The sequence below is a fragment of the Pleurodeles waltl genome, chromosome 4_1 (assembly GCF_031143425.1).
Source record: "Pleurodeles waltl isolate 20211129_DDA chromosome 4_1, aPleWal1.hap1.20221129, whole genome shotgun sequence".
Lineage (NCBI taxonomy): Eukaryota > Metazoa > Chordata > Amphibia > Caudata > Salamandridae > Pleurodeles > Pleurodeles waltl.
In genome coordinates, this window is record NC_090442.1 from 457,542,124 (window position 1) to 457,568,554 (window position 26,431).

The following is a 26,431-nucleotide window of genomic DNA, read 5'->3' on the forward strand; positions in this document are numbered from 1 at the left end:
AATCCTTTGTGCACAGTCCAGCCTGGGTCCACGGCACTCTAACCTGCATTGCACGACCTCCTAAGTTGTTCTCCGGCGACGTGGGACTCCTTTGTGCGACTTCGGGTGAGCACCATTTCACGCATCCTCGTAGTGCCTGTTTCTGGCACTTCTGCGGGTGCTGCCTGCTGCTGAGAGGGCTCCTTGTCTTGCTCGACGCCCCCTCTGTCCCCTGATGCAATTGGCGACATCCTGGTCCCTCCTGGGCCACAGCAGCATCCAAAAACACTAACCGCACGATTTGCAGCTAGCAAGGCTTGTTGGCGGTCTTTCGGTGGGAAAACACTTCTGCACGACTCTCCACGGCATGAGGGATCCGTCCTCCAAAGGGGAAGTCTCTAGCCCTTGTCGTTCTTGCAGAAACCTACGCTTCTACTGTCCAGTAGCAGTATCTTTGCACCCACAGCTGGCATTTCCTGGGCATCTGCCCATCTCCGACTTGCTTGTGACTTTTGGACTTGGTCCCCTTGTTCCACAGGTACCCTCGACTGGAAATCCATCGTTGTTGCATTGTTGGTTTGTGTATTTCCTGCAGAATTCCCCTATCACGACTTCTATGTCCTTTGGGGAACTTTAGTGCACTTTGCACTCACTTTTCAGGGTCTTGGGGTGGGCTATTTTTCTAACCCTTACTATTTTCTAATAGTCCCAGCGACCCTCTACAAGGTCACATAGGTTTGGGGTCCATTCGTGGTTCGCATTCCACTTTTGGAGTATATGGTTTGTGTTGCCCCTATCCCTATGTGTCTCCATTGCATCCTATTGTAACTATACATTGTTTGCACTGTTTTCTAATACTATTACTGCATATTTTAGTATTGTGTACATATATCTTGTGTATATTTGCTATCCTCATACTGAGGGTACCCACTGAGATACTTTTGGCATATTGTCCTAAAAATAAAGTACCTTTATTTTTTAGTATATCTGTGTATTGTGTTTTCTTATGATATTGTGCATATGACACTAGTGGTACTGTAGGAGCTTCACTCATCTCCTAGTTCAGCCTAAGCTGCTCTGCTAAGCTACCATTATCTATCAGCCTATGCTGCTAGACACCCTATACACTAATAAGGGATAACTGGGCCTGGTGCAAGGTGCAAGTACCCCTAGGTACTCACTACAAGCCAGTCCAGCCTCCTACAATTATTTCCTATCCAAGGTTCTTTTCACAGGACAGGATACAACCAGCTGTTTTAGCCACTTTCGGGTGGCTAATGATATGTAGGCTCTATGTCAGTTGTGTTACTTGTACTCTGTTATGTTTGTTATTTACAAAGTCAATAAAATTGGTTAGAACAAAAAAAAAGTTATATGTATAGGTGGACAATAACTGTGTCTGAAAATGTGTTTTTGTTTATTTTTTGGGGGTGTATGATTTGTGCCTGTGTGAGGGTAGCATGTAGGGTTGGAGTTTTGCACAAAAGTGTCTATCAGTTTTACAATATACTTAACGTGATTATTATTATTAGAACATTAGAATATTGAGAGCTCCATTTAAGACGTTGATGTGACTCAGGGTCATTTATGGCTGGTACAGACTTACTGCTCCAGCATTTCAATATTTGTCTGTTTCTCCCTTTGAATGGAATGTTCTAACAGCTTTACAGGCCTTTACCCTGGGGCTGTAACTCTTGTTAACGACCCTACTCCTGGTTATAGGCCCTCCCTGGCGGCTTGAGCTCACAATTCTGGTTTGGGACATTTAACAACCAATACTGACCTTGACAGCACGGTATAATGCTTAATTAGTAGTACCATAGCCGAAGAATCGTATGCCATCGCTACAAGACTGCAACGTCGTTCCATTTTTTAACCAACAAGATCATGCACAACATTTTCGTACAAGTGTCTCTACTGCTTTTCTCAAGCCTCGTTGTTGGCAAATTGTACCTTCTCTGGATTCAGCGAGTAACTTCACTGAACCAACTGAGGTAACAAGTTGTTCACATTGTCTTGACAAATAACGTTTCTCGTGTTCACACCTCCGTTCTCCTGCTATTAGACCACGGTATTCTGATTAAAAACTAAAAAAAGGTAAAATGAAAAAACACTTAGACCGTATTTCTCTTGTAATTTGTTTTGTTAGCCGTGTACACTGACAAAGTCAGCGTCCCCTCAAATAAGGGGACACCGTGAGTTTCTCATTAAGATCAAGCCCGAGTAATACAAAATAAGAAAGGCTACAGACGTGAAGGCGTCTGTGTCTAAGAAAACTACAAACGCTGTGACCTACTAATTACCAGACCAACACCAGGAAAAATAAAAAAATTCAAAGTTTACTTGGAGTACAATGACTTGAGGGGTAGACAGATCCGCAGGTGAAATGCCAAGGTAATAATGCAATTGCTCTGTTATGTTTTTATATTGTTGTCGTCATGCGAAATCCACTTCCATGCGGAGAACTTCATTCGTTTACGCCCATGAAAAAATTAGCTGTTTGGAGCTTTCTCCCCACAGTTACTGAACAAACTATGCCCACTTGAATTTGGTGTAGATTTAGGGATTACGTGAGTTTTTGAAATGGCAAAGTGAAAGTTTGGAAATGCACACAAAATTTCAATTTGGTGAGTATTGACTAGTTTTTTAAAACAAGTTGATATAAAATCGTACTACTCCATTTCCCACACTTAGATAACATTTTAGGCCGTGCAGAATCTGTACATCTGGTGGATTTTCCAATGTTGTAAATGCAATCTACTGTTTGAAATCATGAATGCGGCTGGTACGAAAGGAAAACAAAGTCCTGAAAAGGTATAGCTGCCTAAGGATCGCTTCTTTCCCGTAACATATGTTTTCTTATACCTGATACCTGCTCCTTTAAAGAAAGGAACGCTTATATAATTGCAGCACTGGATATGAGCTGAAAACGTTTTTTGCTTTATCCTTGATAAAACATTTTAATGTGAAACCTTAGCAGCATTGTTATTCACAACAGCTTTAGCAACTTGTTTCATCAAATTTCGAAAAATGTTACATTAATTTTTACTTCTTTTTCTTTTTGCAAGATGAGAATATTGTCGAAGAGCTGTTTGAAGACTACCCCCTCACTCTAAGGCACAAGCTACCTGCACAACAAGAACTGAAGTCAGAACCGCTTCAAACTGAAATTACCCCCGAAATGGACCGAGAAATGTGTGGGAAGGACAAGGACGCATATGAAGCAAGCACATGGGGGTTTTCATTACCCGTCAATTGTGTGGACTGTGAAGAGTCGAACGACGAGGAAGAGGAATCCGAGCAAACAGTAACAAATGAGGATTGCCATATACTTTTCTCTGAGAAGATCGACTCACATGAAAATAATATGCGTAAAAATGCGATGATCAGCGATGAGCATGAGTCTACTATAAATTTGCCAACGTGGGATGTCTTCTTTAAACGAGATGCAGTATTAGACGACACTGTGGAAAAAGAGGATTGTTCCATACCTTCAAAAGAAGAAATTGGATCACAGTCACCCAACCTCTTTAGTGACTCTGATGGGGAGTCAACCCATATATCTTCTCAAACTTCTTCTCAGTCAACTCATATATCAGAACATGGCAGTCAAGGGTGGGACAGCCAGGCTGACACGTTGCTGATATCTTCTCAGGAAAGAAAAGCTGCTGAATGTGGTAATGTAAACAAAGCTGATGGTAGGTTAATATTCTCACCAGCTCATCTCTTTCCAGTTGAGAACCAGGATGATGGCCGCAGCTGGGCCGCTTTGCAAGTAGATGAGCTCCATTCCAAAGAGGATAACCACTTGTACACCAGTGCTGAATGGAAGACTCTACAGTCAGGTTTGACCAGTCAAGAAAATGGTCAGCGTAAATTGGGTTGTGGCGAATGCATAACAAACACAAATGCACAAAACACAGATCAAGAAAAACTGAAAGCTTTTGCAAAAGCGGACTCCCAAGGATCCTCTGATTTTGAAATCCCTCGTACTCCTGGTGCAGAGTCACCGAGGCAAGATAAACTACAGAATCTGTATGAAAAGTTGGCAACCGGGGAGACTGTGCTGATGGACAGGAAACTGGACACTCTTTGATTAGTGCACATACCAGTTGAATAGAAAACCTTTGCCTTTTTTGATAAACAATTTTCTCTGCACAGTTGTAAAATCATTCCATCCTAGAAGATCATTCTTAAACTGAAACTTTCCCTACTCAGTCATGGCGAGACAAATGGGACTGGCCCCATTCCTGTTTTCTCTTGGAGGTTTGTTATTTTGATGGAGATTGGGATTGCTGTTGCCATTTTGAAGGTTACCTGGATATACAGAGGAGTCAGAGTACATATATTTTAAGACCGATCAGGACTGATACCCTTGTTACCTTGAAGAAAAGGCTCTACTATTTATTTGTTGGACTAAAACTGGGTAGTTTGCTAAAGTACAGCTTTGTAATATATATATGGCCAGTTAGTTTTTCACAAATTATGCAAACATCCTTCCTTAATGTGTCGTTATCCACAGGTGTGTAATTTAAGAATTTGAAAAGAGATATCCCACTTCTCCCTTCCATAGACAGTTAGCAGACTTCTGCCTCTCTCAAGGTCTATACATACTCAAGATGGCCCTTCTTGTTATCAGACTTGAGCAGCAGTTGCTACCTTTTTCCCTTTCTCCTTTCTGCCTGTAAATGAGAAAGAGAAAAAGGCCCACCCTGGCCATGCCGGTATCCTTAAGAAAGTCTTCCTGCTTTTTGGACAAGAAAGTTAGGAGGGGCAGAAGATGCCACATGAAGGATGGAGTATGGGGCAGAGAACAGGAGAAACCACTGTCTTTTTTTATTCATGCTTATGAGCCATGGTCATTCACATTGCTGACTACCCTCCCCACCTCACTCGGGCAATTGGTTTATGATCCTTGACGACTCCAAAAGGGTATTTTGTTGCTCTCGATCTGTTAGGAGAAAACAAATCAGGGTGACAAGAGGATTATGGCATATGAGATTTAAATGCTCACCACCTAATCAAATAAAATTGGGAATTTAATTGTCAAGTTAATCATTCTCATTAACATTCTTTTCTAGTAAAACACTTTTAGGTCAGTTTACAAAGCAGAATTGTACATTTATTCAGTCAGCATGCTGTAAAAATCAGGATATTTTATAACTGCATTGGTTTAAAACCAGTACTTTAATGGCATTCTTTGAAATTGTCAGAAAGAGTGCAGAATTAATTGTTATAAGTTGGAACTAGATTTTATCTTATTTCAGAGGATTTATTTTAAGATTTGAATCTTTCTTTAGCTTAAAGCAAACTACAGCATCAACTTAAACATGGTGGCACGGGACTAGGCCTACCCACACAAGTGAGGTACCATTTTTATCGGGAGACATGGTGGAACACTGGGTGGAAGGAAATTTGTGGCTCCTTTCAGATTCCAGAACTTTCTGTCACCAACATGTGAGGAAACTGTGTTTTTGTGGCCAAATTTTGAGGTTTGCAAAGGATTCTGGGTAACAGAACCTGGTGAGAGCCCCACAAGTCACCCCATCTTGGATTCCCCTAGGTGTCTGTTTTTTAAAACTGCACAGGTTTGGTAGGTTTCCTTAGGTGCCGGCTGAGCTAGAGGCCAAAATCCACAGCTAGGCACTTTCCAAAAAACAGCTCTGTTTTCTTTGGGAAAATGTGATGTGTCCACATTGTGTTTTGGGGCATTTCCTGTCGCAGGCGTTAGGCCTACCCATGCAAGTGAGGTACCATTTTTATCGGGAGACTTAGAGGAACGCTGGGTAGAAGGAAATTTGTGGCTCCTTTTAGATTCTAGGACTTTCTGTCACCAAAATGTGAGGAAAAAGTGTTTTTGTTGGCCAAGGTTTGAGGTTTACAAAGGATTCTGGGTAACAGAACCTGGTGAGAGACCCATAAGTCACCCCATCCTGGATTCCCCTACTTTTTAAAAAAGCACAGGTTTGGTAGGTGTCCATAGGTGCCGGCTGAGCTAGAGGCCAAAATCTACAGCTAGGCACTTTACAAGAAACACGTCAGATTTCAATGTAAAAATGTGATGTGTCCATGTTGCCTTTCCCGTCACGAGCATTAGGCCTACCCACGCAAGTGATTTATTGTCCCTTTTCTTTCTCCACATTTTGTCCTTCCAAATGTAAGACAGTGTGTAAAAAATACATCTATTTGAGAAATGCCCTGTAATTTACATTCCTGTGTAATGCTAGTATGGCACCCCGGAATTTCGAGATGTAAAAATAACCACTGCTTCTCAACACATTATCTTGTGCCCATTTTGGTTTTCTTGATACCTATTTTTCACTCTTTATATTTCAGCAAATGAATTGCTGTATACCCGATATAGAATGAAAACCTTTGCAAGGTGCAGCTCATTTATTGGCTCTAGGTACCTAGGGTTCTTGATGAACCTACAAGCCCTGTATATCCCCGCAACCAGAAGAGTCCAGCAGACGTAATGGTATAGTCTTTTCAAAAATCTGACATCGCAGGAAAAAGTTACAGAGTAAAACGTTGAGAAAAATTGCTGGTTTTTTACCTCAATTTCAATATTTTTTTATTTCAGCTGTTATTTTCTGTAGAAAACCCTTGTAGGATCTACACAAATCACCTCTTGCTGAATTCAGAATTCTGTCTACTTTTCAAAAATGTTTAGCTTTCTGGGATACAGCATTGGTTTTATACCCATTTCTGTCACTAACTGGGAGGAAGCTGAAAGCACAAAAAATAGTTAAAATGTGGTATGTCCAGTAAAATGCCAAAATTGTGTTGAAAAATGTGGTTTTCTGATTCAAGTCTGCCTGTTCCTGAAAGCTGGGAAGATGGTGATTTTAGCACTGCAAACCTTTTGTTGATGCCATTTTCAGGGGAAAAAACACAAGCCGCCTTCTGCAGCCCTTGTTTCCAATTTTGTTTAAAAAAACGAAACGTTTGCTGTATTTTGGCTAATTTCTTGGTCTCCTTCAGGGGAACCCACAAAGTCTGGGTACCTCTAGAATCCCTAGGATGTTGGAAAAAAAGGATGCAAATTTGGCGTGGGTAGCTTATGTGGACAAAAAGTTATGAGGGCCCAAGCGCGGACTGCCCCAAACAGCCAAAATAAGGCTTGGCACCTAAGGGGGAAAAGGCCTGGCAGCGAATGGGTTAAGTATGCAATGTGTTCTCTACTGTTCTTGTCACTTTTGATTATGCTTTCTTGTCTCTTTTCCCCATGCAGAAAAAGTATCAGAAATGAACAATGATGCCTTATATATCTGGCATTGTCACATTCTGATTTGGAAATGCCCCAACTGAAGCCACTAGAATGCAATGAAGAGTTATTGTTAGGGAAAAGTTATTCATAAGCCGAGGAATCTTATATCGACAAGAAACTTTGTTACCAAATGTAAATAATGTTTTTATTTAGCATACTTTCTCTGAAGTCTCAGTACTGGCTCAGCAATGCTAGTTTATCCCAAGGTTTATGATACAAAATAAACTCCCTCATGAATGTAAACACCCCTTCTATAGCCAGTATTTGGGGTAGGTGAGGAAGGACAAAATTAAAGGTTTGGGGAAACATCATGTATCTGTACAGAAATCCTGACGTTCCTTAATTAGGCCAATTTTTCTAAATCCAAAGAAACAAGTCCCTTGTGTTCTGACTTTAAAACTGGCTTGCAGTGTCACAGTCAAATGATTCCAGGCCTTGTATGTCTCAGATGGCTGTACACTTGTGACCTATACAGAGGTAGTGGGATATCTGGCTGAGTGACACTGAGCATATCATCTCGCTATATGCGGATGACGTTGTCACGTATCTGCAACACTCAGAGACATCAGTGCCTCGATTGCTGGAGGAGCGGCAGATGTTTCAAAACGCCTCAGGTCTTTACATGGACATAGGGAAGTCACTAGCATTTCCCCTAGCTGGAGTGCGTGGCAGACCACTTGAACAGTTACCTAATGTGGGATTGTAATGGGAACTGGAAAGTTTTGATATTTAGCAGTACTACTATAATATGGCCTGAGTCTATACAGGTCTGCAAGCCTCTAGTGACTTATGGAAGAAATTATCACTGTGGGTTGCAGGCAGGATTACAGTAGTGAAGATGGTGTTTCTACCAAAACTCCTGTATGTCCTACAAAACGCACAGTGCTCAATACCTAGGACCACATTCAAAAATTAAGATCGTTTTTTAATCTCTTTGATATGGGCAGGCAGGAGAAGCTGAAGTTAGATATGGCTAGAGGTAGGCTTGGGGTCCCTGATTTAGAATTGTACTACCTGGCAGCACAACTCTAACTCACAGCCAGATGGTGTGCTGAAGATTGGTGTGTCTTACGGCAGGAGCCGGACAGAATAAGCACTGCCTGCGCATAGTATGGCAGGTGGTTCAGGCATAGGAGATTACGGTGAAGGCCATAATTCGTAGATCTCGGGTGCCTAGTTGACTCCCACTGTTTGTTGCAACCCTTTTTAAGAATACATAATAGCATGTCCATGGCTAAGCGGAGGGAGGATAGATGTGACACCCTGGGAGACCTATATGTAAGAGATAGCTGCATTACATTTTTAGAGACAGAGGAGTGTTTTGGGATAAGCCTGGGGCAGTTTCTTCAATTTGTCAAACTGAGAAAGGCTAGCTAGGGAGATACAGATACATTTCCCAGAGACACTAAGAGAGATGCACACACTCGAGGTCCTGTCAGATATGAGCTCCTCCCAAAGGCTGAGTTCCCGACTTTAGGAGAATCCTAAAGGTAGAAAATGTTAGCCAGATCTCAGTGGAAAACGGATCTAGCAGGAAAGACTGGATTAAGGCTTGTGCACAGGTCCAAAAAAGTGTTTACTAACTTTTTCTAAAAATATATCCGGCCAGGTAAGATGAGTGTCCGAGATGGGGCACGGTAAGGGCAAGCAGGCTTCTTACACATGCTCTGAAGTTGTCCCAACCTAGAGCAGTGCTGGTGTGACATAGTTTGGCAAACAAGAGGCATCACGAGTTAAGGTGTAGATTTTCATGAAGCATCGCCTACTTGGTGGCATTCCGGGCCTTAAAAAATTGAAAGGTGCAGTATAGATTTGCACTATTGGGGTTGGCCCTGGCAAAAGAACGGGTTGCAATCCGGTGGAACAAGGCGTGGATTAGAGAGACATGGCTGAGTGGGCAGAGGAGAGATGCATGTGGGAAAGCCGGGCACATAAAAAGGTAGTGGAAGATTGCCTGGTTTGGGTTTAGGTGCTACATATGTTGTGGCACCTGAGGTGGCAGGATCCTCCCAGGGATGCTAAAGAAAACAGTTTACATACCCATGAGAAAGGTCGATTAACATAGGCCTTAGGCGAAAACTACAGGTGACCCATCTTGAGCAAGAGAGAGAAATACTAGTATTAAATTGTGAAGAGGGGAGGCATCATGTGTTATTACCAAGTGTTCTCTCTTTTTCATTGAATAGCAGGCTATTGGGAGGCGGGGAGGGGGGGAGGGATTGCCGATAAGATTCCAGCACTGGTTAGATGTGAAAAAGTATATATATGGTGCCTAAATAAATATTTTACAATAGTATTATGTACGCCCCTCTAATTAAAACTGTCATGATGTACGGGCCAATTACTTTAGCCCTGGCAGCCGTCATAATTGTTTGAGACAAAATGAAAAATAAAGATTTTTTTAAAAGTGAAAATTTGCTTTATGCTTGTTTTGGCCAAAGTATGTCTGCAATTAAATATAAATAAATACCTTTCACACTGCTGCCTGCAGAATGGCTTAAGCAGTCAATATGGACAGACATTTCAGAGACTCATCCTTGCACCAGGCTGTACAAGACTAGGTAAATAATTTACTTTCATAAATCCTTTAGCTGTGCATGTAAGATGTTGTTTTCTAACAGTGCATGGCAGGTGCTTTCACAGCTAAGATTTTCCATCACAAACACCCATCTGAACCGTTCAGAGTTTGTGAAACATGAATACAGACTACCTCACAATCAAGGTATGCTTTGACAATAAAGATCTATTTTCATGATATGAAAAGGGTTTGGTTCGGAGACCACCCCTCTGCCTCAACCCAGAACTCGTCCAAGAAATCAACTGGACTAACCAGGGTCCTAACCTAATTTTTATTGATTCAACCTAAACCAATTTCTTTTGAACCTTCTAAACGACTACAGTAGATCAGTTCTTAGCTATCAGAGGAAGACAGTCCTTACTAAAATTGTCGAGATTTTAACACACGCTATCAAAAAGAATGTCGATTTTTTCTTTGTAGCTCCTCTTTCACCAGTGTCTTGTTTTTGGTTACTCATTAAGCATGCACCAAAGCTGGTGATACTGCAGGGCATGTAATCACGCCTGAAGGGGGTTATTAAAGAAAATACAGTAAGCAAACGCTAATTTGAAGGTCTGATGCACTCGTAGTCCCAGGAAGAGAACCGTTAGTAAAGTGGTATCTTAATTTGACATAGGTTCAGAGTATATATGACCTTTCCGGACCGACAGAATTATGTAAGTTTGACCTCCTGACATGGAAAATAATGTTTTTATCACCATAACACTGTCAGTAAGCTTAAGAGCCAAGGAGCTGTACAGTAGATTCCAAAAAGATAAGTAATGCAATATTGTTTATTTTTTATGAAAGCTTTTTCGGATTTTCACATTAATCAAAAAACCTTCCTTCATGTTTCCATCTCAGATGTCACATTTTTTGCAGAATTCAATGATAGAACTGGCGGCTCTGATGTGAAGGGAGAGGTTGTTCCAGGTTTTGGGGGCCAGGGACCAAAAGGCTCAAGCCTTTTTGGATGCAGTGGACATGGGTGAGCAGGAAGCCGGCCGAGTGGTGGTGTTTGGTCAGTGTGTGCTAGCCGATGCAGCTGTTCAAGTATGCCGGGCCAGGTCTTGCTTTGTCTGATTGCAGGTAAGAGAGACTAGATACATCTCAATGGGAGAGAAAGATCTGTTCGTCTAATGCCACCCAAGAAGAAAGGAAAACGCAAAAAAGATATTGTGGAATTGGGTTACAGTAAAAAAAAAAAAAAAACATAAAACGGCTTAGATTGTAAATCTCAGGTTATGGTGAATCCATATTAGTTTTTATTGGGAAGCAGATTAGCTTAGCCCTTTTGACTTGCAGGCTTGTGTCCCGTCATCTAGGGAATTTTAACCTACTTAGCGTGCTCCGTTTTAGTCAATTTATTTTATTATTTCTATCTGATAGAGACTTCTAGTTGCAGATTCCTTACCTTAGAATTTCCCCTAGGCATCAGACTGGATCCAGGGATTTTTCTTCGAGCAATACCCTTGCGCATCATTGGGTGGCACCGGAAGTCTCCACTGGGCGTCGTTGGCGTCGTAGTCACCATGTTGACGTCGGGAGTAGTATATAAACATCGCCTCAGTGCAGCGACGTCAGTTATTTTCTTTCCATGCCATGCGCTGCTCTGGAGAGAGCTTCCCTAGTCATTTTTGACTGCTTCGACCTTTTTTCGTGTTTTTGGTGAAGTTTTGGTGCATCAAGATCCCCCCTGAAGACTGGCTTCAAACCTTGCGAGGGCTGCCACCGCATGATGTTGGTGACGGATCTGCATCAGGTCTTTTGTTGTGCCTGGAGCGCGACCATGACCCGAAGTCGTGCTCGGGGTGCCGGGTCATGCACCCGAAGGCCTTGAGGGAGTGGTCCCTCAAGCTTATGGTGGTCCGGCACTCGACTCCGCATCGGTCCCAGTCTTGCTTGAGAGGAAGGTCTCAAGACTGTTTGCATTGCCACCACCATTCATCGTCCCCCAAGTCTTTGGGTCAAGGTAAGAAGAAGAAGTCGAAGAAATCTCATCATTCTTTGACTTCACCCCGTCACTTGGCTGATGCAACTGGGAGGAGCGTTGCCGCTCTAGGCCTCTGTCCTTTGAGCCTGCTTTTGGGTCCACTCTGCGCCTCCCTGAGTTTCTGTGAGCCAGGTCGACCCCTGCCCAATTAAAAGAATTCTATGAGGCCATGCGCCTCATTTTTAGGGAGTCTGACCCTGCTAAGGCATCTTCGGGCCCAGGGGGTGCGGTTAGAGGGCCTTCGGGTTCAGCGCCAATGGCTCCACTCCCAGATCTGTACTGAAGCCGGTCATACAATCGAGACCTTCGACGGCACCAGTTCGACTGTCGACACTCCCGACATCGGTTGTGCCCACTATCGACGCTGACCCAGTCCTGATCCCCAATGACTCAGAATCGGAACGGCGTTGGTCTACGCTGCGTCCTGCTTCGATGGGGTCTATTCGCCCCAGGTTGGATTCTGACCTTTATATTAATGGGTGTGAATACGGGGAAGGATTGGAGGGGTCCCTGGACCCTTATGAATACCAGGATGATCCTAACATGGACTTGGCACAGGAGTTGGGCGAGGCCAGTGGTCTGGATACCTCCTCAGACACTGGTATGCCGTCTCCTCCTACCGTGGCTACGGCAGAGGGAGCTACTTATTCCAAGGTGGTCAGTAGGACATCTGAGGTTCTCGAACTTGAGCTGCCTACTGTTCAGGTCAGGTCCAATCTCCTGACGGAGGTGCGTCAACCAGGGGCTTCCACCTCTAAGCCTCTCCTTCCATTCAATTAAGCCCTCACTGATGTCCTTTTGAGTACCTGGTCCAGACCAAACAAGGGCTCCTGTGAACAGGACAATCGCACACCGCCATCTGCCCACCCCGAACAACCCTAAATTCCTGTGCCAACACCCCACACCTGAGACCCTTGTTATCCAGCGATCCTCATCCTCTGGTGCATTCCCTTCCGCTCCTCCGGACAGGGAATCAAAAAGACTGGACCAATTTGGGAAGAAGTTGTTTTCTTCCTCCAGTCTAGAGCTGTAGTCAGTGAACACTGCATGCCTTTTGGGCCTTTATATTCACTCTCTCTGGGATTCGGTCGCGCAGATACCGGTGGAGGCCCGTGCTATCGTCTCCCAAGCTGTTACTGATGGGAGAGACACAGCAAAGTTCACTATCATATGTGGGCTGGACACAACCAACTCTCTGGGTAGATCGGTTGCGAAGACAGTGGCCTTGAGGCGCCATGCCTGGTTTAGAACATCTGGATTCTCAGGGGATGTCCAACAAACCCTTATGGATGTGCCCTTTGATGGCACCCGTCGCTTTGCAGACAAAGCGGACTCAGCGCTTGAGAGGTTGAAGGACTCTCGGGCTACGGCTCAATCCTCTGGCCTTTCGTCTGCTCCTCGTCCCCAACAGTCCGCCTTACGTGGACACGGAAGGGACTTCCTGGCGCGTCCCTTTCCCAGCCACCGTACCACACATGCCGTTCTGCCCATGTGTGGCAGGGGACGCAGAATCCCATGTGGCCTTGGGACAGGGAACCAGAGGTCTGCCCAGTCTACCCCTGCCCCTACTGCAGCCTCAAAACCCTCCTAGTCCGTCCCTCCACTCCGGACCAGTTGGACGTAGGATTCGCCATAACCTGCCCCACTGAGAATCCATAACTATGGACAGGTGGGTTTTGCAGATCGTTCGGAGGGTCTACTCCCTCCTCTTCGACACTGCCCCACCAGCCATGTCTCCATCGTACAGCCGTATACCGGAGGATCATTTGGCACGTCTCCGCCAGGAAGTTGTGGCTCTCTTGGCTAAGAGAGCCATAGAGAGGGACCCTGCACCAGAAGTAGGTTGTGGTTGTTATTCCCACTACTTTCTTATGCCCAAAAAAGACAAAGGCTTACGTCCTGTCTTAGATCTTCATACCCTCAATCTCTTCCTCAAGAAGGAGAAATTCAGAATGCTCATTCTGGCCCAGGTTCTGTCTGCCCTGGACCCAGCAGACTGGATGGTAGCGTTGAACTTGCAAGACGCTTATTTCCATATCCCCATCTTGCCTACCCATAGACGTTACCTACGATTTGTGGTAGGTCACAACACTTTCAATTTACCGTGCTCCCCTTCAGTCTTACCAGCGCCCGTCAGGTGTTCACCAAAGTGATGGTGGTGGTTGCAGCTCATCTGCGCAGGTTGGGAGTTTCAGTCTTCCCCTACCTCGACGAGTGGCTGTTGAAGCCGGACTTGCCCCAGAAAGTCGTCTCCCACCTTCAGACTACACCAAACCTCCTGCACACGCTGGGGTTCACTATAAACGTGCCGAAGTCAAACCGGACTCCCGAAAAGCGAGTCCAGGATATTTAGGCTATGATTCCGATCTTTCAGCCTCTATCCTGGGTTTTGGTGAGAATGACTCTGAGGCTGCTGGGTCTCATAGCCTCCTGCATTCTGCTAGTGACACATGCCAGATGGCATATGCGGGCTCTGCAGTGGGGGTTGAAGTTGCAATGGGTACAGCATCATGGAAATCTCTGACATTGTCCAGATCTCGGAGGGAACTGCGAAAGACCTGCAGTGGTGGCTTTCAAATCGGCATTGGGTCAACGGCAAATTCCTCTCCCTTCCCCAACCAGATCTGTCCATAGTGACAAATGCGTCACTTCTTGGATGGGGCAGCCACATAGGAGGGACGGAAATCAGAGACCTTTGTCTCAAATGGAGTCTTGACTCCATATCTGTCTTTTGGAGTTCCTCAGGATCAGGCTTGCATTGAAAGCATTTATTCCCTGTCTCAAAGGAAAAGTGGTGCAAGTGTTTATGGACAACACTACTGCCATGTGGTACTGCAACAAACAGGGAAGAGTAGGGTTCTGGACCCTATATCAGGAGGTGCTCTGCCTCTGGACATGGCTAGCACATCAGGACATCACCCTGGTGCTTCAAAATCTGGTGGGCTCGCTGAACGCCAGAGCGGACAAACTCAGCCATCAATGCATAGCTGATCACGAATGGCGTCTCCATCCGGAGGTGGAGCAAGATCTTTCAGCAGTGGTGAAAGCCTTGGTTAGATCTGTTCGCCTCCGCAGAGAATGCGCAATGTCTGTCTGTTCAGAGTTCTCAAGAAAATCAAGTACGACCAGGCCCAAGTAATCTTGGTGGCTCTGGACTGGGCACGGAGAGTTTGGTATCCAGAGCTATTGAGCATGGCCACCGATCCTCCAGTCAGACTGCCCTTTCTGGAGGATCTTCTGTCGCAGCAACAGGGGACGGTTCTCCACCCGAACCTGTCCAGTCTCCGCCTTCATGCGTGCAGATTGAGTGGTGACAGTTGACAGCTTTTAACCTTCCATCCGAAGTCTGTGATGTAATCTCGGCAGCCAGGCGTTCCTCCACCAAAATGGTATATGCCTGTAGGCTTATCATAGTGTAGTGTTAAGCATTTCTTGTACACACACAGGCAATAAATGAGGAACACGCACTCAAGGACTTCTTTTCCTAATTTATTTTTAGAACCACAAGATTCAAATTCGAGTTAAGTACATAAAATGCAAGGTACTTCACACAGGTAAGTATAGAACTTTGATTTAAAACAGTAGTACACACAGTTTTGGTAAAAATGGCAATAAGCTATTTTAAAAGTGGACACTGCAAAAAATCAACAGTTTCTGGGGAAGGTAAGTTTGGTTAGGTTTCTCAGGTAAGTAGAACACTTACACAGTCAGTCTCCTGGGCATAGGCAGCACACTGTTGGGGGTTCAAGGCAACCCCAAAGCCACAGCAATAGCAACACAGGGCCGGTGAGGTGCAGAGGTAAAAGGAGGCCCCAAAACACATAGGCACCTATGGAGAACAGGGGTGCTCCAGTTCCAGTCTGCTAGCAAGAAAGTACATGCGTCCTCGTGGAGCAGACCAGGGAGGTTTTGTAGAGCACTGGGCGGGGGGACACACACAAGCACACAAAACACACCCTCAGTGGCACAGGGGCTGCCGGGTGCAGTCTGCAAAGTAGGCGTCGGGTTTGCTATAGAAAGCAATGGAGGGATCCGGGGGTCACTCTGGCAATGCAGGCAGGGCACAGGGGGGCTTCTCGGGCCAGCCACCGACTGGGCTAGGATGAGCACCGCGTGCTGGTCACTCCTGCACTGGTAGGTGGTTCCTCTTGGTCCTGGGGGCTGTGGGTGCAGTGCTTGGTCCAGGCATCGGGTTCCTTTGTAACCAGGCAGTTGCGGTCAGGGGGAGCCTCTGGATCCTCTATGCAGGCGTCACCGGGGGGTGCAGGGAGGTTGACTAATGGTGTCCACGTCGTTGGAGTCACCTGGGAGTCCTCTCTGCGGTGTTTGTTGTCCTAGACTCGAGCCGGGGCATCAGGTGCAGAATGTGAAGAGTTGCGCTTCTGGCGGGAAGTGAGATTCTCTTTAAAGTTGTTTCTTTATTGCACATTTGTCGCTATTCTCGGGAGGTTTTTGGTCCTTTAGGTGCAGGGCAGTCCTCTGAGTCCTCAGAGGTCGCTGGTCCCACTGGATGCGTCGCTGTGCAGGTTCTTTGACTCTGGAGACATGCCGGTAGGGCTGGGGCCAAGACAGTTGTCGTCTCTGCGGGGCTTTCAGGTCAGCAGTCCTCCTTCTTGTTTCAGGTTGCAGGAATCTGATTTCCTGGGTTCAGGGTCACCCCTAAATACTGAATTTAGGGGGGTGTTTAGGTCTTGGGGCAGTAGCCATTGGCTACTGCCCTGGAGGGTGGCTACACCCTCTTAGTGCCTCCTTCCTGATGGGAGAGGGGAACATCCCTATTCCTATTGGGGGAATCCTCCAAAACCAAGATGGAGGATTTCTAAAGGCAGGGGTCACCTCAGCTCAGGACACCTTAGGGGCTGTCCTCACTGGTGGGTGACTCCTCCTTGTTTTTCTCATTATCTCCTCTGGACTTGCCGCCAAAAGTGGGGGCTGTGTCCAGGGGGCAGGCATCTCCACTAGCTGGAGTGCCCGGGGGCATTGCAACACAAAGCCTGAGCCTTTGAGACTCACTGCTAGGTGTTACAGTTCCTGCAGGGGGAGGTGTTAAGCACCTCCACCCAGTGCAGGCTTTGTTTCTGGCCTCTGAGGGCCCAAAGGCTCTCACCCCAGGGGGTCAGAAACTCGTCTCAGTGGCAGGCTGGCATAAACCATTCAGTTATGCATTGAAGGATTGGGTTAAATACAGGGGGCATCTTCTAAGATGCCCTCTGTGTGCATTTTTTAATAAATCCAGCACTGGCATCAGTGTGGGTTTATTATTCTGAGAAGTTTGATACCAAACTATTCAGTGTAGCCATTATGGAGCTGCGGAGTTCGTTTTGACAAACTCCCACACCATATACCTAATATGGCCACACTGTACTTACAATGTCTAAGAATAGACTTAGACTCTGTAGGGGCATATTGCTCATGCACCTATGCCCTCACCTGTGGTATAGTGCACCCTGTCTTAGGGCTGTAAGGCCTGGTAGAGGGGTGACGTACCTATGCCACAGGCAGTATTTTGTGTGCATGGCATCCTGAGGGGGATGCCATGTCAACTTTGCCATTTTCTCCCCACTAACACACACAGTCTGCAATGGCAGTGTGCATGTGTTAGGTGAGGGGTCCCTTAGGATGGCACAACACATGCTGCAGCCCTTATGGACTTTCCCTGGTCACAGGGCCCTTGGTACCACTGCTACCCTTTACAAGGGACTTACCTGTGTGCCAGGGATGTGCCAATTGTGGAACAATGGTACATTTTTAAGTGAAAGAACACTTGTGCTGGGGCCTGGTTAACAGGGTCGCAGCACACTTCTCAGTCAAGTTAGCATCAATAGCAGGCAAAAGGTGGGGGGTAACTGCAACAGGGAGCCATTTAACTACACCTGGTGTACCAACACATCTGTTGATCTCCTCTCTGCTCCTCTATTTGAGGTGCTTTCTTTCTTTGGCCCAGCAGGGCTCTGCTTTGGGGACCCTTAAAGGCTATTTATCAGCTATGTCAGCCTTTCTTAGGTTACCTGATCAGCCTTCAGTCTTTAAGTCTCCTATTGTTAGTAGATTCCTAAAGGGTTTCACCCATTTATTTCCTCCCACTCCGTTTATCATGCCTCAGTGGGACCTCAGTCTTGCCCTTACCTCCTTAATGTGTGCTCCCTTTGAGCTGTTGCACACTTGCCCCTTACGCCTCCTTACTTTCAAAACAGTTTTTCTTGTTGCCATTACTTCTGCTCACAGACTGAGTGAGCTTCGGGCTCTATCTTCTAAGCCCCCATTTTTGTCTGTGCACCCTGACAAAGTGGTGTTACACAGTAGGTCCTCATTCCTTTCCAAAGTAGTTTCACCTTTTCATGTAGGCCAGTCCATCACTTTGCCTACTTTTTACGCACCTCCTCATCCTTCTCATGAGGAGGAGAGACTCCACCGCCTGGATCCAAAAAGAGAGTTGGTGTTCTATCTCAGTCATACTACAGATTTCCAGGTGGACGATCAACTCTTTGTTGGATATGTTGGTGCGAACAAAGGGAAGGCGGTGCAAAAACGTACCATCTCGCGATGGGTCCTTATTTGCATCAAGATGTGCTACACTTTGGCAAAGAAACAGCCCACTGAGGACTTTCGCGCCCATTTCACCAGAGCAACTGGTGCTTCCACAGCGTTAACATGGAGTTCCTGTCCTGGATATCTGCCAAGCAGCAACGTGGGCATCCCTGCACATGTTTACTAAACATTACTGCCTGGACAATCAGGTCCGTAGGGAAGGCTGCTTTGGACGTTTGGTCCTGCATGACGTTCTAGTATGGTCTTGGTCCGCAGCCCACCTTCCAGGATGGTATTGCTTGGGGGTATCTGTTCTAAGGAAAGGAATATGCAACTAGAAGTCTCTATCAGATGTACAAGTTACTTACCTTCTGTAACAATATATCTGGTAGAGACATATTCTAGTTGCAAATTTCTTACCTTGGAATTTCCCCCAGGTGTCAGACTGGATCGGAAGATTTTTCCTCAAGCAGTACCCTTGTGCGTCATTAGGTGGTGTCGGTCAACTCTGTGGGCGTCGTTGGCATCATAGTCGCTGTGATGAAGTCAGGAGTAGTACATAGACGCCGCCTCAGCATAAGTAACTTCTACTTTAAGATGGCTGCCATTGTATGTTATAAAAATGTTTTGATTTGCGTTATCAGTGCCACTTTGTGGAGGCATCACTATCAATGTCAAAATCAAGTGATGTGCTTAGGTATTCACATCATGTCCCTTTACCACTTACAGGTGACAAGAACATAATGCACTTTTGTTGGGAATTGTTTACGTAATTGCTGCCACAAGACTACCCCCTTATCTATTGTTTGGGAACATACCTACATCAGGGGTCCTATGAGATCTGTATAAATGCATCTCACACAGACAGTTATCAGAGGGATTCCTATCAGATGCCATCAACGCCGTCTATGTTGCATGTCAGCATGCTGCAGAATTCAACTTTCATGTCCCCACGGAGTCTGACCTATACCACATTGCAAGCTAACGAGGGTTGGGGAGGCTCTTCTCATCAACACGGTACTCGCAGAATTAGGTTTATCACACCTAGCTCTCATTAGGTCAGGGATTAGGTTCTCCATATTAGAGATTTTAATTTTCATGTTTATTGCAAGATGGTGGGGGTCTTTGTATTCACAACACTCATCTTTACAATCATGCTTCTTTTATTATGCATTATCCTAATTATTGCAGCTCATGCCTTTATCTGAGATTGCAGTCCTTTCAATAAATATATTAAAAAACTCTCCTGCATCTCCTTCACTGCCTGTGTGTGACTGAAACTTGTTACAAACGTGAGGCATGGGTAACTTCCGTTCCACCACAACTCCACTGAGATGTTGCACTTTAGAGTCCATGCGTAAGGCTGCCAGAAATCACCTTTTACTGTTTGGGTTTATGGTGCAGTACTGCTTGTGAGCAGGGAGGGTTGGGCTGACCGTTGAGATTTGTTGTAGGATTGGCCTAGTTGCCTACAAAAAAAAGTTCTGTCATCCCTAAACTAGCACTGTCACCTAAGAGGGAGAGTCGAATCTACAACAAGGTGGATTGGGTTGTACTTCTGAAACCCCTAAAGTACTCCAGAAAAGGCAGGACGGCCAAGATGGCGGACGCCCTGTGCTGAGATCTGGGCTCTCCTGGAGGATCATTTGTCGTCATTCTCTTTTCCAACCTTCGTACAGAGCCCAAAAGCCAGGCACACCAGAACAGAGATACAGCAACAGTGGGGCCGGTATTGCATTGTGTTAGAGTGGCAATGCAGCTGATACCATGTTCTCTTTCCTAAAGGCCGAGCTGCAGTCAAGTTGGTGGCGAGCCAGGGCTGGGAGAGCTACCAGAGCCGCAACTCAAGGGAACTACAGCAGAGAGCGACCAGGCGACTTAGAGGGGGAATGCTCCTGATATCGCTGTTGCTGAAGGGACGCCAGAGGGGCACAGGATAGCACAAGAGGAGTAACGCGCCTTGCAGCAGCAGTGGCCTGCCTTAAGCGTTCAGACCCTAGTCTCCCACTGGCTAGTCTGCCCTTGCATCTCTCTGGGGTCGAGTGTTGTGGATGTTGGCCTAACTGAGCTGTGGAACCAAGGAACAAGCCTGGTGGTGATTTGGGGCCCCCTGTCTGGGTCTCCTCGTCACCCCCCTGAGCTAGCACCAGGGGAATCCCCGGTCAAGGAGTTCTCAAGGCTGCGGACCGGGATGTTATAGAGGGACATGGGGTCTGAATGCCTTGTCCAAACAAGGGTTCGACTCGGGAACTCTTCAGAAGAGACCCTGTGCTAGCCAGAGCTGATGCTGTGCCTGCTAAAATAGCCCTGATTCAGGGTTCAGCTGTGACTGTGCCGAAGACTCGCAGCTGTGGTGGGTCACAGATGGCTTTCGGGGTTGGTGCTAGCTGCCCTGCTCCTGTTTGGAGACAACTGCAGGGCGAGGTGTGCTTGTATGAGGTGTCATTGGTCTTGGCCCTTGTGCGGCCCAGGGCGCCCTCGTACTACTTTAGGCTGCCTGGGACAAGCGGGTTGGTGGACTGGGGTGAAGGCCCATGTGTGGACACAGCTGGCCAAATTGGGGGAATATGGTTTAATCAGAGGCACTGAGACAACAACTTAGAGAACTGAAGGCCCACATTTTCCAACCGGTGATCCGAGAGTTGCCAGCTCTGCCTCTCCCCCACCCCCAATACTTTGTGGTTCCAGACAACCAGATAACTGGCCATGGGACGTGACAAACCTTCTGGGTCTCATACACAGACTAAAAAAGATAAATTCACCACCCCTACAACCAATATGAACAAACCTAGCAGAAATACAGGTGCACCCTGGCAAAGCTGTGAGCCTGCAGAAGTTAACTCCATTCTCCAAACTATTCAGGTGTCACAAATAGCACTGGAGACCAGAATTGAAGAGGTGGGGTTAAGTGTTGCCCTTTTGAGACAGGACCTACACAGCAGGGTGGACAGGGTCTTGGGGCGGACATATTTCTGAGCCACAAGACACCATTCATGACCTACAAACCACTGTTGCTTGCCTGTCTACAACCTCTTGTGTTCTGGAGGAACTTTCAGAGGATGCTGAGAATATGGGTCAAAGGAGTAATCTGCACTTATTCGGATAACTGGAGAGCTCTGAGGGCAACTCTTGAGAATGGTTCCTTGAGGACTGGGTCAAGTCTTGGATACCATTGGAGAAACTCTTGCCCTGTTTTATCGTGGTGTGAGCACACAAGCCCCTTGCGGTGAGACCACTGACGGGCATACTCCCCCACCCAATGATTGCCAAAATCCTTAACTATAAAGACCGGTGTGATCCTCCGAGCTGCCCGAGATATAGAGGTGCTCCTGTTTCAGTCCTCCAAGATTGTTTTTTCCTGATTATAACCAGCAGGTCAATCAGCAGCACACACCTTTCGATGCGGTTAAGCAGAAGCTAAGGTCTACGAAACAACAATATATGCTTATGTTCCCCACATTGCTTCAGCTCATCTACACATTCAAATCCTTTTTCTTTGACATGCAGGAGGCAATATTAAATAAGTAACAGAGCAGAGGCCCTGGCTGCCTTCTCCCCCACCTCCCGGCTCAAGGGCTGACTGGTTGGGGTGAGTCTAGATCCGCCCTGCCTGATCCCGGAGACTGAACAACAACAAGGGTTCTCGGAGGAGGTGTATGGAAATGTGGGAGGAGGGGTCGCCTGAAGCATCAGAAGCGGACTCCACCAGAGACTGGGGAAAAAAACCCACCTAATTGCATCTGACAGAGACATGTTCTTATCACAGCTTTCAGAGCTGACGGAGGTGCTGGCGGCTGGTGGCATGAGCTTGGGTGGAGGGCTCCTCTCCCAACTGGAAAGGTGAACTGAAGGCTTAATATGTAATACAGGCTAATCTGTTTATTTCCCCTTTACTTTACGAAGCCAGAAACGCCATACTCATTTTAGGATCGAGTCTGCGAGTGCGTGTGCTATCGCATGCGTCTCGCTTGCGAGACTGTTGTGTACAGTAAAGAGTTGTAACCTGCCTGTCACTCCCTATTTGTTGGCTTGTGTGGCACTCTTCTTTACAGCCTCGTAATTCTTCCATGTAGGAAAATGCCTCTCATGGCATGGTCACCCCCTAACTTTTTGCCTTTTGTCGATGCTAGTTATAATTGAAAGTGTTCTTGGATCCTGCTAACCAGGCCCTAGCACCAGTGTTCTTTCCCTAAACTGTACCTTTGTTCCCACAATTGGCACAGCCCTGGCACAGATAAGTCCCTTGTAACTGGTATCCCTGGTACCAAGGGCCCTGTGGCCATGGAAGGTCTCTAAGGGCTGCAGCATGTATTATGCCATCCTGGGGACCCCTCACTCAGCACATGCATACTGCCTCACAGCTTGTGTGCACTGGTGGGGAGAAAATTACTAAGTCGACATGGCACTCCCCTCAGTGTCGTGCCCACAACCCACTGCCTGTGGCATAGGTAAGTCACCCCTCTAGCAGGCCTTACAGCCCTAAGACAGGGTGCGCTATACCACAAGTGAGGGCATAGTTGCATGAGCACTATGCCCCTACAGTGTCTAAGCCAAATCTTAGACTTTGTAAGTGCAGTGTAGCCATAAAGAGTATATGATCTGGGAGCTGGTCAGACACGAACTCCACAGTTTCATAATGGCCACACTGAAATCTGGGAAGTTTGGTATCAAACTTCTCAGCACAATAAATCCACACTGATGCCAGTGTGGGATTTATTGAAAAATGCACACGGAGGGCATCTAAGAGATGCCCCCTGTATACCAGTCCGACTCCTAGTGTTAGACTGACCAGTTCCTGCCAGCCTGCCACAACCAGACGAGTTTCTGGCCACATGGGGTGAGTGCCTTTGTCACTCGGTGGCCAGGAACAAAGCCTGCATTGGGTGGAGGTGCTTCCCTGCAGGAACTGTAACACCTGGCAGTGAGCCTCAAAGGCTCATGCCTGTTGTTACAGCTCCCCAGGGCATCCCAGCTAGCGGAGATGCCCGCCCCTCCGGACACAGCCCCCACTTTTGGTGGCAAGTCCAGAGGAGATAATGAGAAGAACAAGGAGGAGTCACCCACCAGTCAGGACAGCCCCTAAGGTGTCCTGAACTGAGGTGACCCCTGCCCTAAGAAATCCTCCATCTTGTTTTTGGAGGATTCTTCCAATAGGAATAGGGATGTTCAACCTCTAAGGGGAACCCTTTTACTTTGTGCACACTATCTCTCACCTTGAGATAGTATATACAGAGCCAACTTCCTTCAGTCCACTTTAGCACTGGCATCATTTCCGTTCCTCTCTGTGGAACAAGGACCAAGCAGTTATTAATTCAACTTAATCAGTGCCCTCCCGCTGCTCCCCACATGACTGAGGTAGTATTTTGTATTTTTTTTATGTCTATTGCTATGCAAACAGAAGGTGTGTGACTGTCAAAAACGTGCCCAGCAAGACAAACAAAATTGCAGAGTTTTGTTATCGCTATCTTTCTTTTATTTCACCAAGTCGTCTTTTCTCATTTTCATGTTTTCTTCCGTTTTTGTTCATGAGCGCTTTCCTCAAAAGACAACGATTATCATGTTCGAAATATTGCAAAGCGACATAGTTTCTTTATTATGTGTAATTTCTGGAATTATGCTTTAACACATAATCATGCAGTACACCCCACTCCAATCCACCCCTCTTCACCCCTCCCCAATCCACCCCAATACAATCCACTCCAATCCTCCCAATCCACCCCATTCTAACGTGCCCCGCTCCAGTTCACCCCAATCCAATCCTAAACGATCTCACCACTCCAATCCAAAACAATATGCCCCACTCCCATCTACCCCACTCAGATCTGCCCAACTCCAATCCAAAACAGTCTGCCCACTCAAATGTGCCCCACTTCAATCCCAAACAACCCACTCCAATCAAAAACAATCTGTTCCACTCTAATTGGCCCCACTCCAATCCACCTCACTCCATTCCAATTCAGCCCACTCCACCACATTCCACCCACCCCACACCAATCCATTCGAGCCCAGTCCAATTTACCCTACTCCAGTTCAATCCACCTCACCCCAATCCAAACCACTCCAATCCACCCCACTCCAATCCAATCTAACCCACTCCAATCCATCTCAACCCACTCCAATCCAACCCACACCACTCCAATCTAATCCACGACACTCCAATCCAATCAGACCACTCCACCCACTCAAATTGACCCCACTCCAATCAAGGCCACTGCTACCCAAACAACCTCACTCCAATCCAATCCACCCACACCACCCCAATCCATCCCACTTCAATACAGTCCACTTTAATCCAACCCACCCACCCCACTCCACTCCACTCCAGTCTACATTAATCCACCCTACTACAGTCCAATCCACCCAACTCCAAAAAACCTTAATCTACCCCTCTCTATTCCAGTCTACCCAACACCAAATCAGTCCTCTCCACTCCAATCCACCTCAGTCCACTCTTCATCCCACTCAAATCCACCACAATCCAATCCACCCCACTCACTCTGGTCCACCCCACTCCACCTCACCCAATTTCAGTTCATTCCACCCCACTCCAATCCACCCAGCACTACTCCAATTCACCCAGCTGTACCGCAATCCAGTCCACCCCACTCCATCTCAGTCCACCACACTCTAATCAAATCCATCCAACCTGCCCACCTCCAATCCAGTCCACTCCACCCCAGTTCAGACCACCCAACTCAAATACATCCACCCCACCCCGCTCCAATCCACCCCTAAATGGAACCAACTCCTGCTTAATATTTAGGGATGGACGGCACTCATTAAGATGCTTGTGCTGCCAAGATTCCTTGTGTTCCAAAACTTTACATTGGTGATTCTTCAACAACTGGTCGGTATGATCTACGGCAGTCCTATTCTTTTTGCGCCAACCAACACCAATCCAGAAAGAGCTACCCCTTCAGTCTTTTTTTTACTACCCCTTTATCAAAGTTTTGTCAAGACTTTTTTTTTTGGTTTTCCTCCTGGTGGGGCAGATATATGTAATCTAGAAGGCCTGCTTCAAGCCCTGCAGTGCCTGTCACCAGCTGATGTTGGTGATGGACCCGCATCTTGTTTACGTGTGGTGTCTCGAGCGTGACCATGACCCAAAGTTGTGCTCCAACTGTTGTGTGATGGATCCCAAGGCTTTGAGGGAGTCATGTGACTCTGTGCCCGTCGAGTTTGCGGTCGAAAGAAAATTCCTGGGATCAGTTGCAGATTCCAAGCTTGTCGTTCCATTCTAAATCTTCAGAACATTCAGTAAGTCAAGACACAAGAAGAAGTCGAAGTCTGTTGACTGACAAAAAGCATTCGAGGCCTAGGTTAGCGGTCGAGCCTGCACCTGGGCCAGCTCTGTATTTCCCCGACTTTCTGGAAGTCGGAGCGACCCGAGCTCAACTCTAGTTTTATGACACCATGTACACCATATTTGGATGGCTTGACCCCCCTGGCGCCCCTTCTGACTCAATGGGGTCGGCAGGGGCCCCTGCTGGTTTTGCACCAATAGGACCACAAGAATCCACTTCTGGATCTGGACCGACGCCTGTCATGCCCCTTAGACCTTCCCTGGCGCCGATCCCGATGTTGGTGCTCCTGAGGCCCACCAACAGTGCCAATCCCATTTTAATCCTGACAATCCTGAGCCGGGGGGTGTAGCTCAATGCCGTATCCAGCGCCATAGGGAGCTTTGGCACCCCCAGATCGGAGCCTGAGCACCCAGGGAGGCATGGGAGGGGTCACTGGATCCTGAAATCCAGCCTTATGAACAGGATATTGACTGGTGTGAGGGACTGGGTGAAGCCAGTAGCCTGGATACTTCCCCAAAGGCTGGCTTTCTGCTTTCTTACCCTACTGTGACTATGGAGGAGAGAACATCTTTTGTGATGGTAGTGTAGAGGTCTGTTGAGGTCCTCGATCTATAGTTACCCTCTGTGGCAGTCGAGACTAATATCTTGACGGAGGTGCTTCAGCTGAGCCCGAGTTTCCTTACCCAACTCCCCACCCCTGAGAGTTTGCTGGTCCACGCTTCCACCTCAGCTCAACCTTAGCGTGTTCCCTACCGCTCCTTCGGATAGGAAATCCATGCGGCTGGAAATACTTGGGAAGA

General features: G+C 46.8%; 1 protein-coding gene across 1 annotated transcript in view; it reads left to right on the plus strand.

Moving 5' to 3' along the window:
• DCLRE1C (DNA cross-link repair 1C) overlaps nucleotides 1-4,219 on the plus strand; it is a 344,756-nt gene extending 340,537 nt beyond the window's left edge. The window contains exon 14 of the mRNA XM_069228721.1: nucleotides 3,048-4,219. Within this exon, the coding sequence (XP_069084822.1) occupies nucleotides 3,048-4,075 (1,028 nt within the window). The 3' untranslated portion in view covers nucleotides 4,076-4,219. The remainder of the gene's footprint in view (nucleotides 1-3,047) is intronic.
• The last annotated feature ends 22,212 nt before the right edge of the window (nucleotides 4,220-26,431 follow it).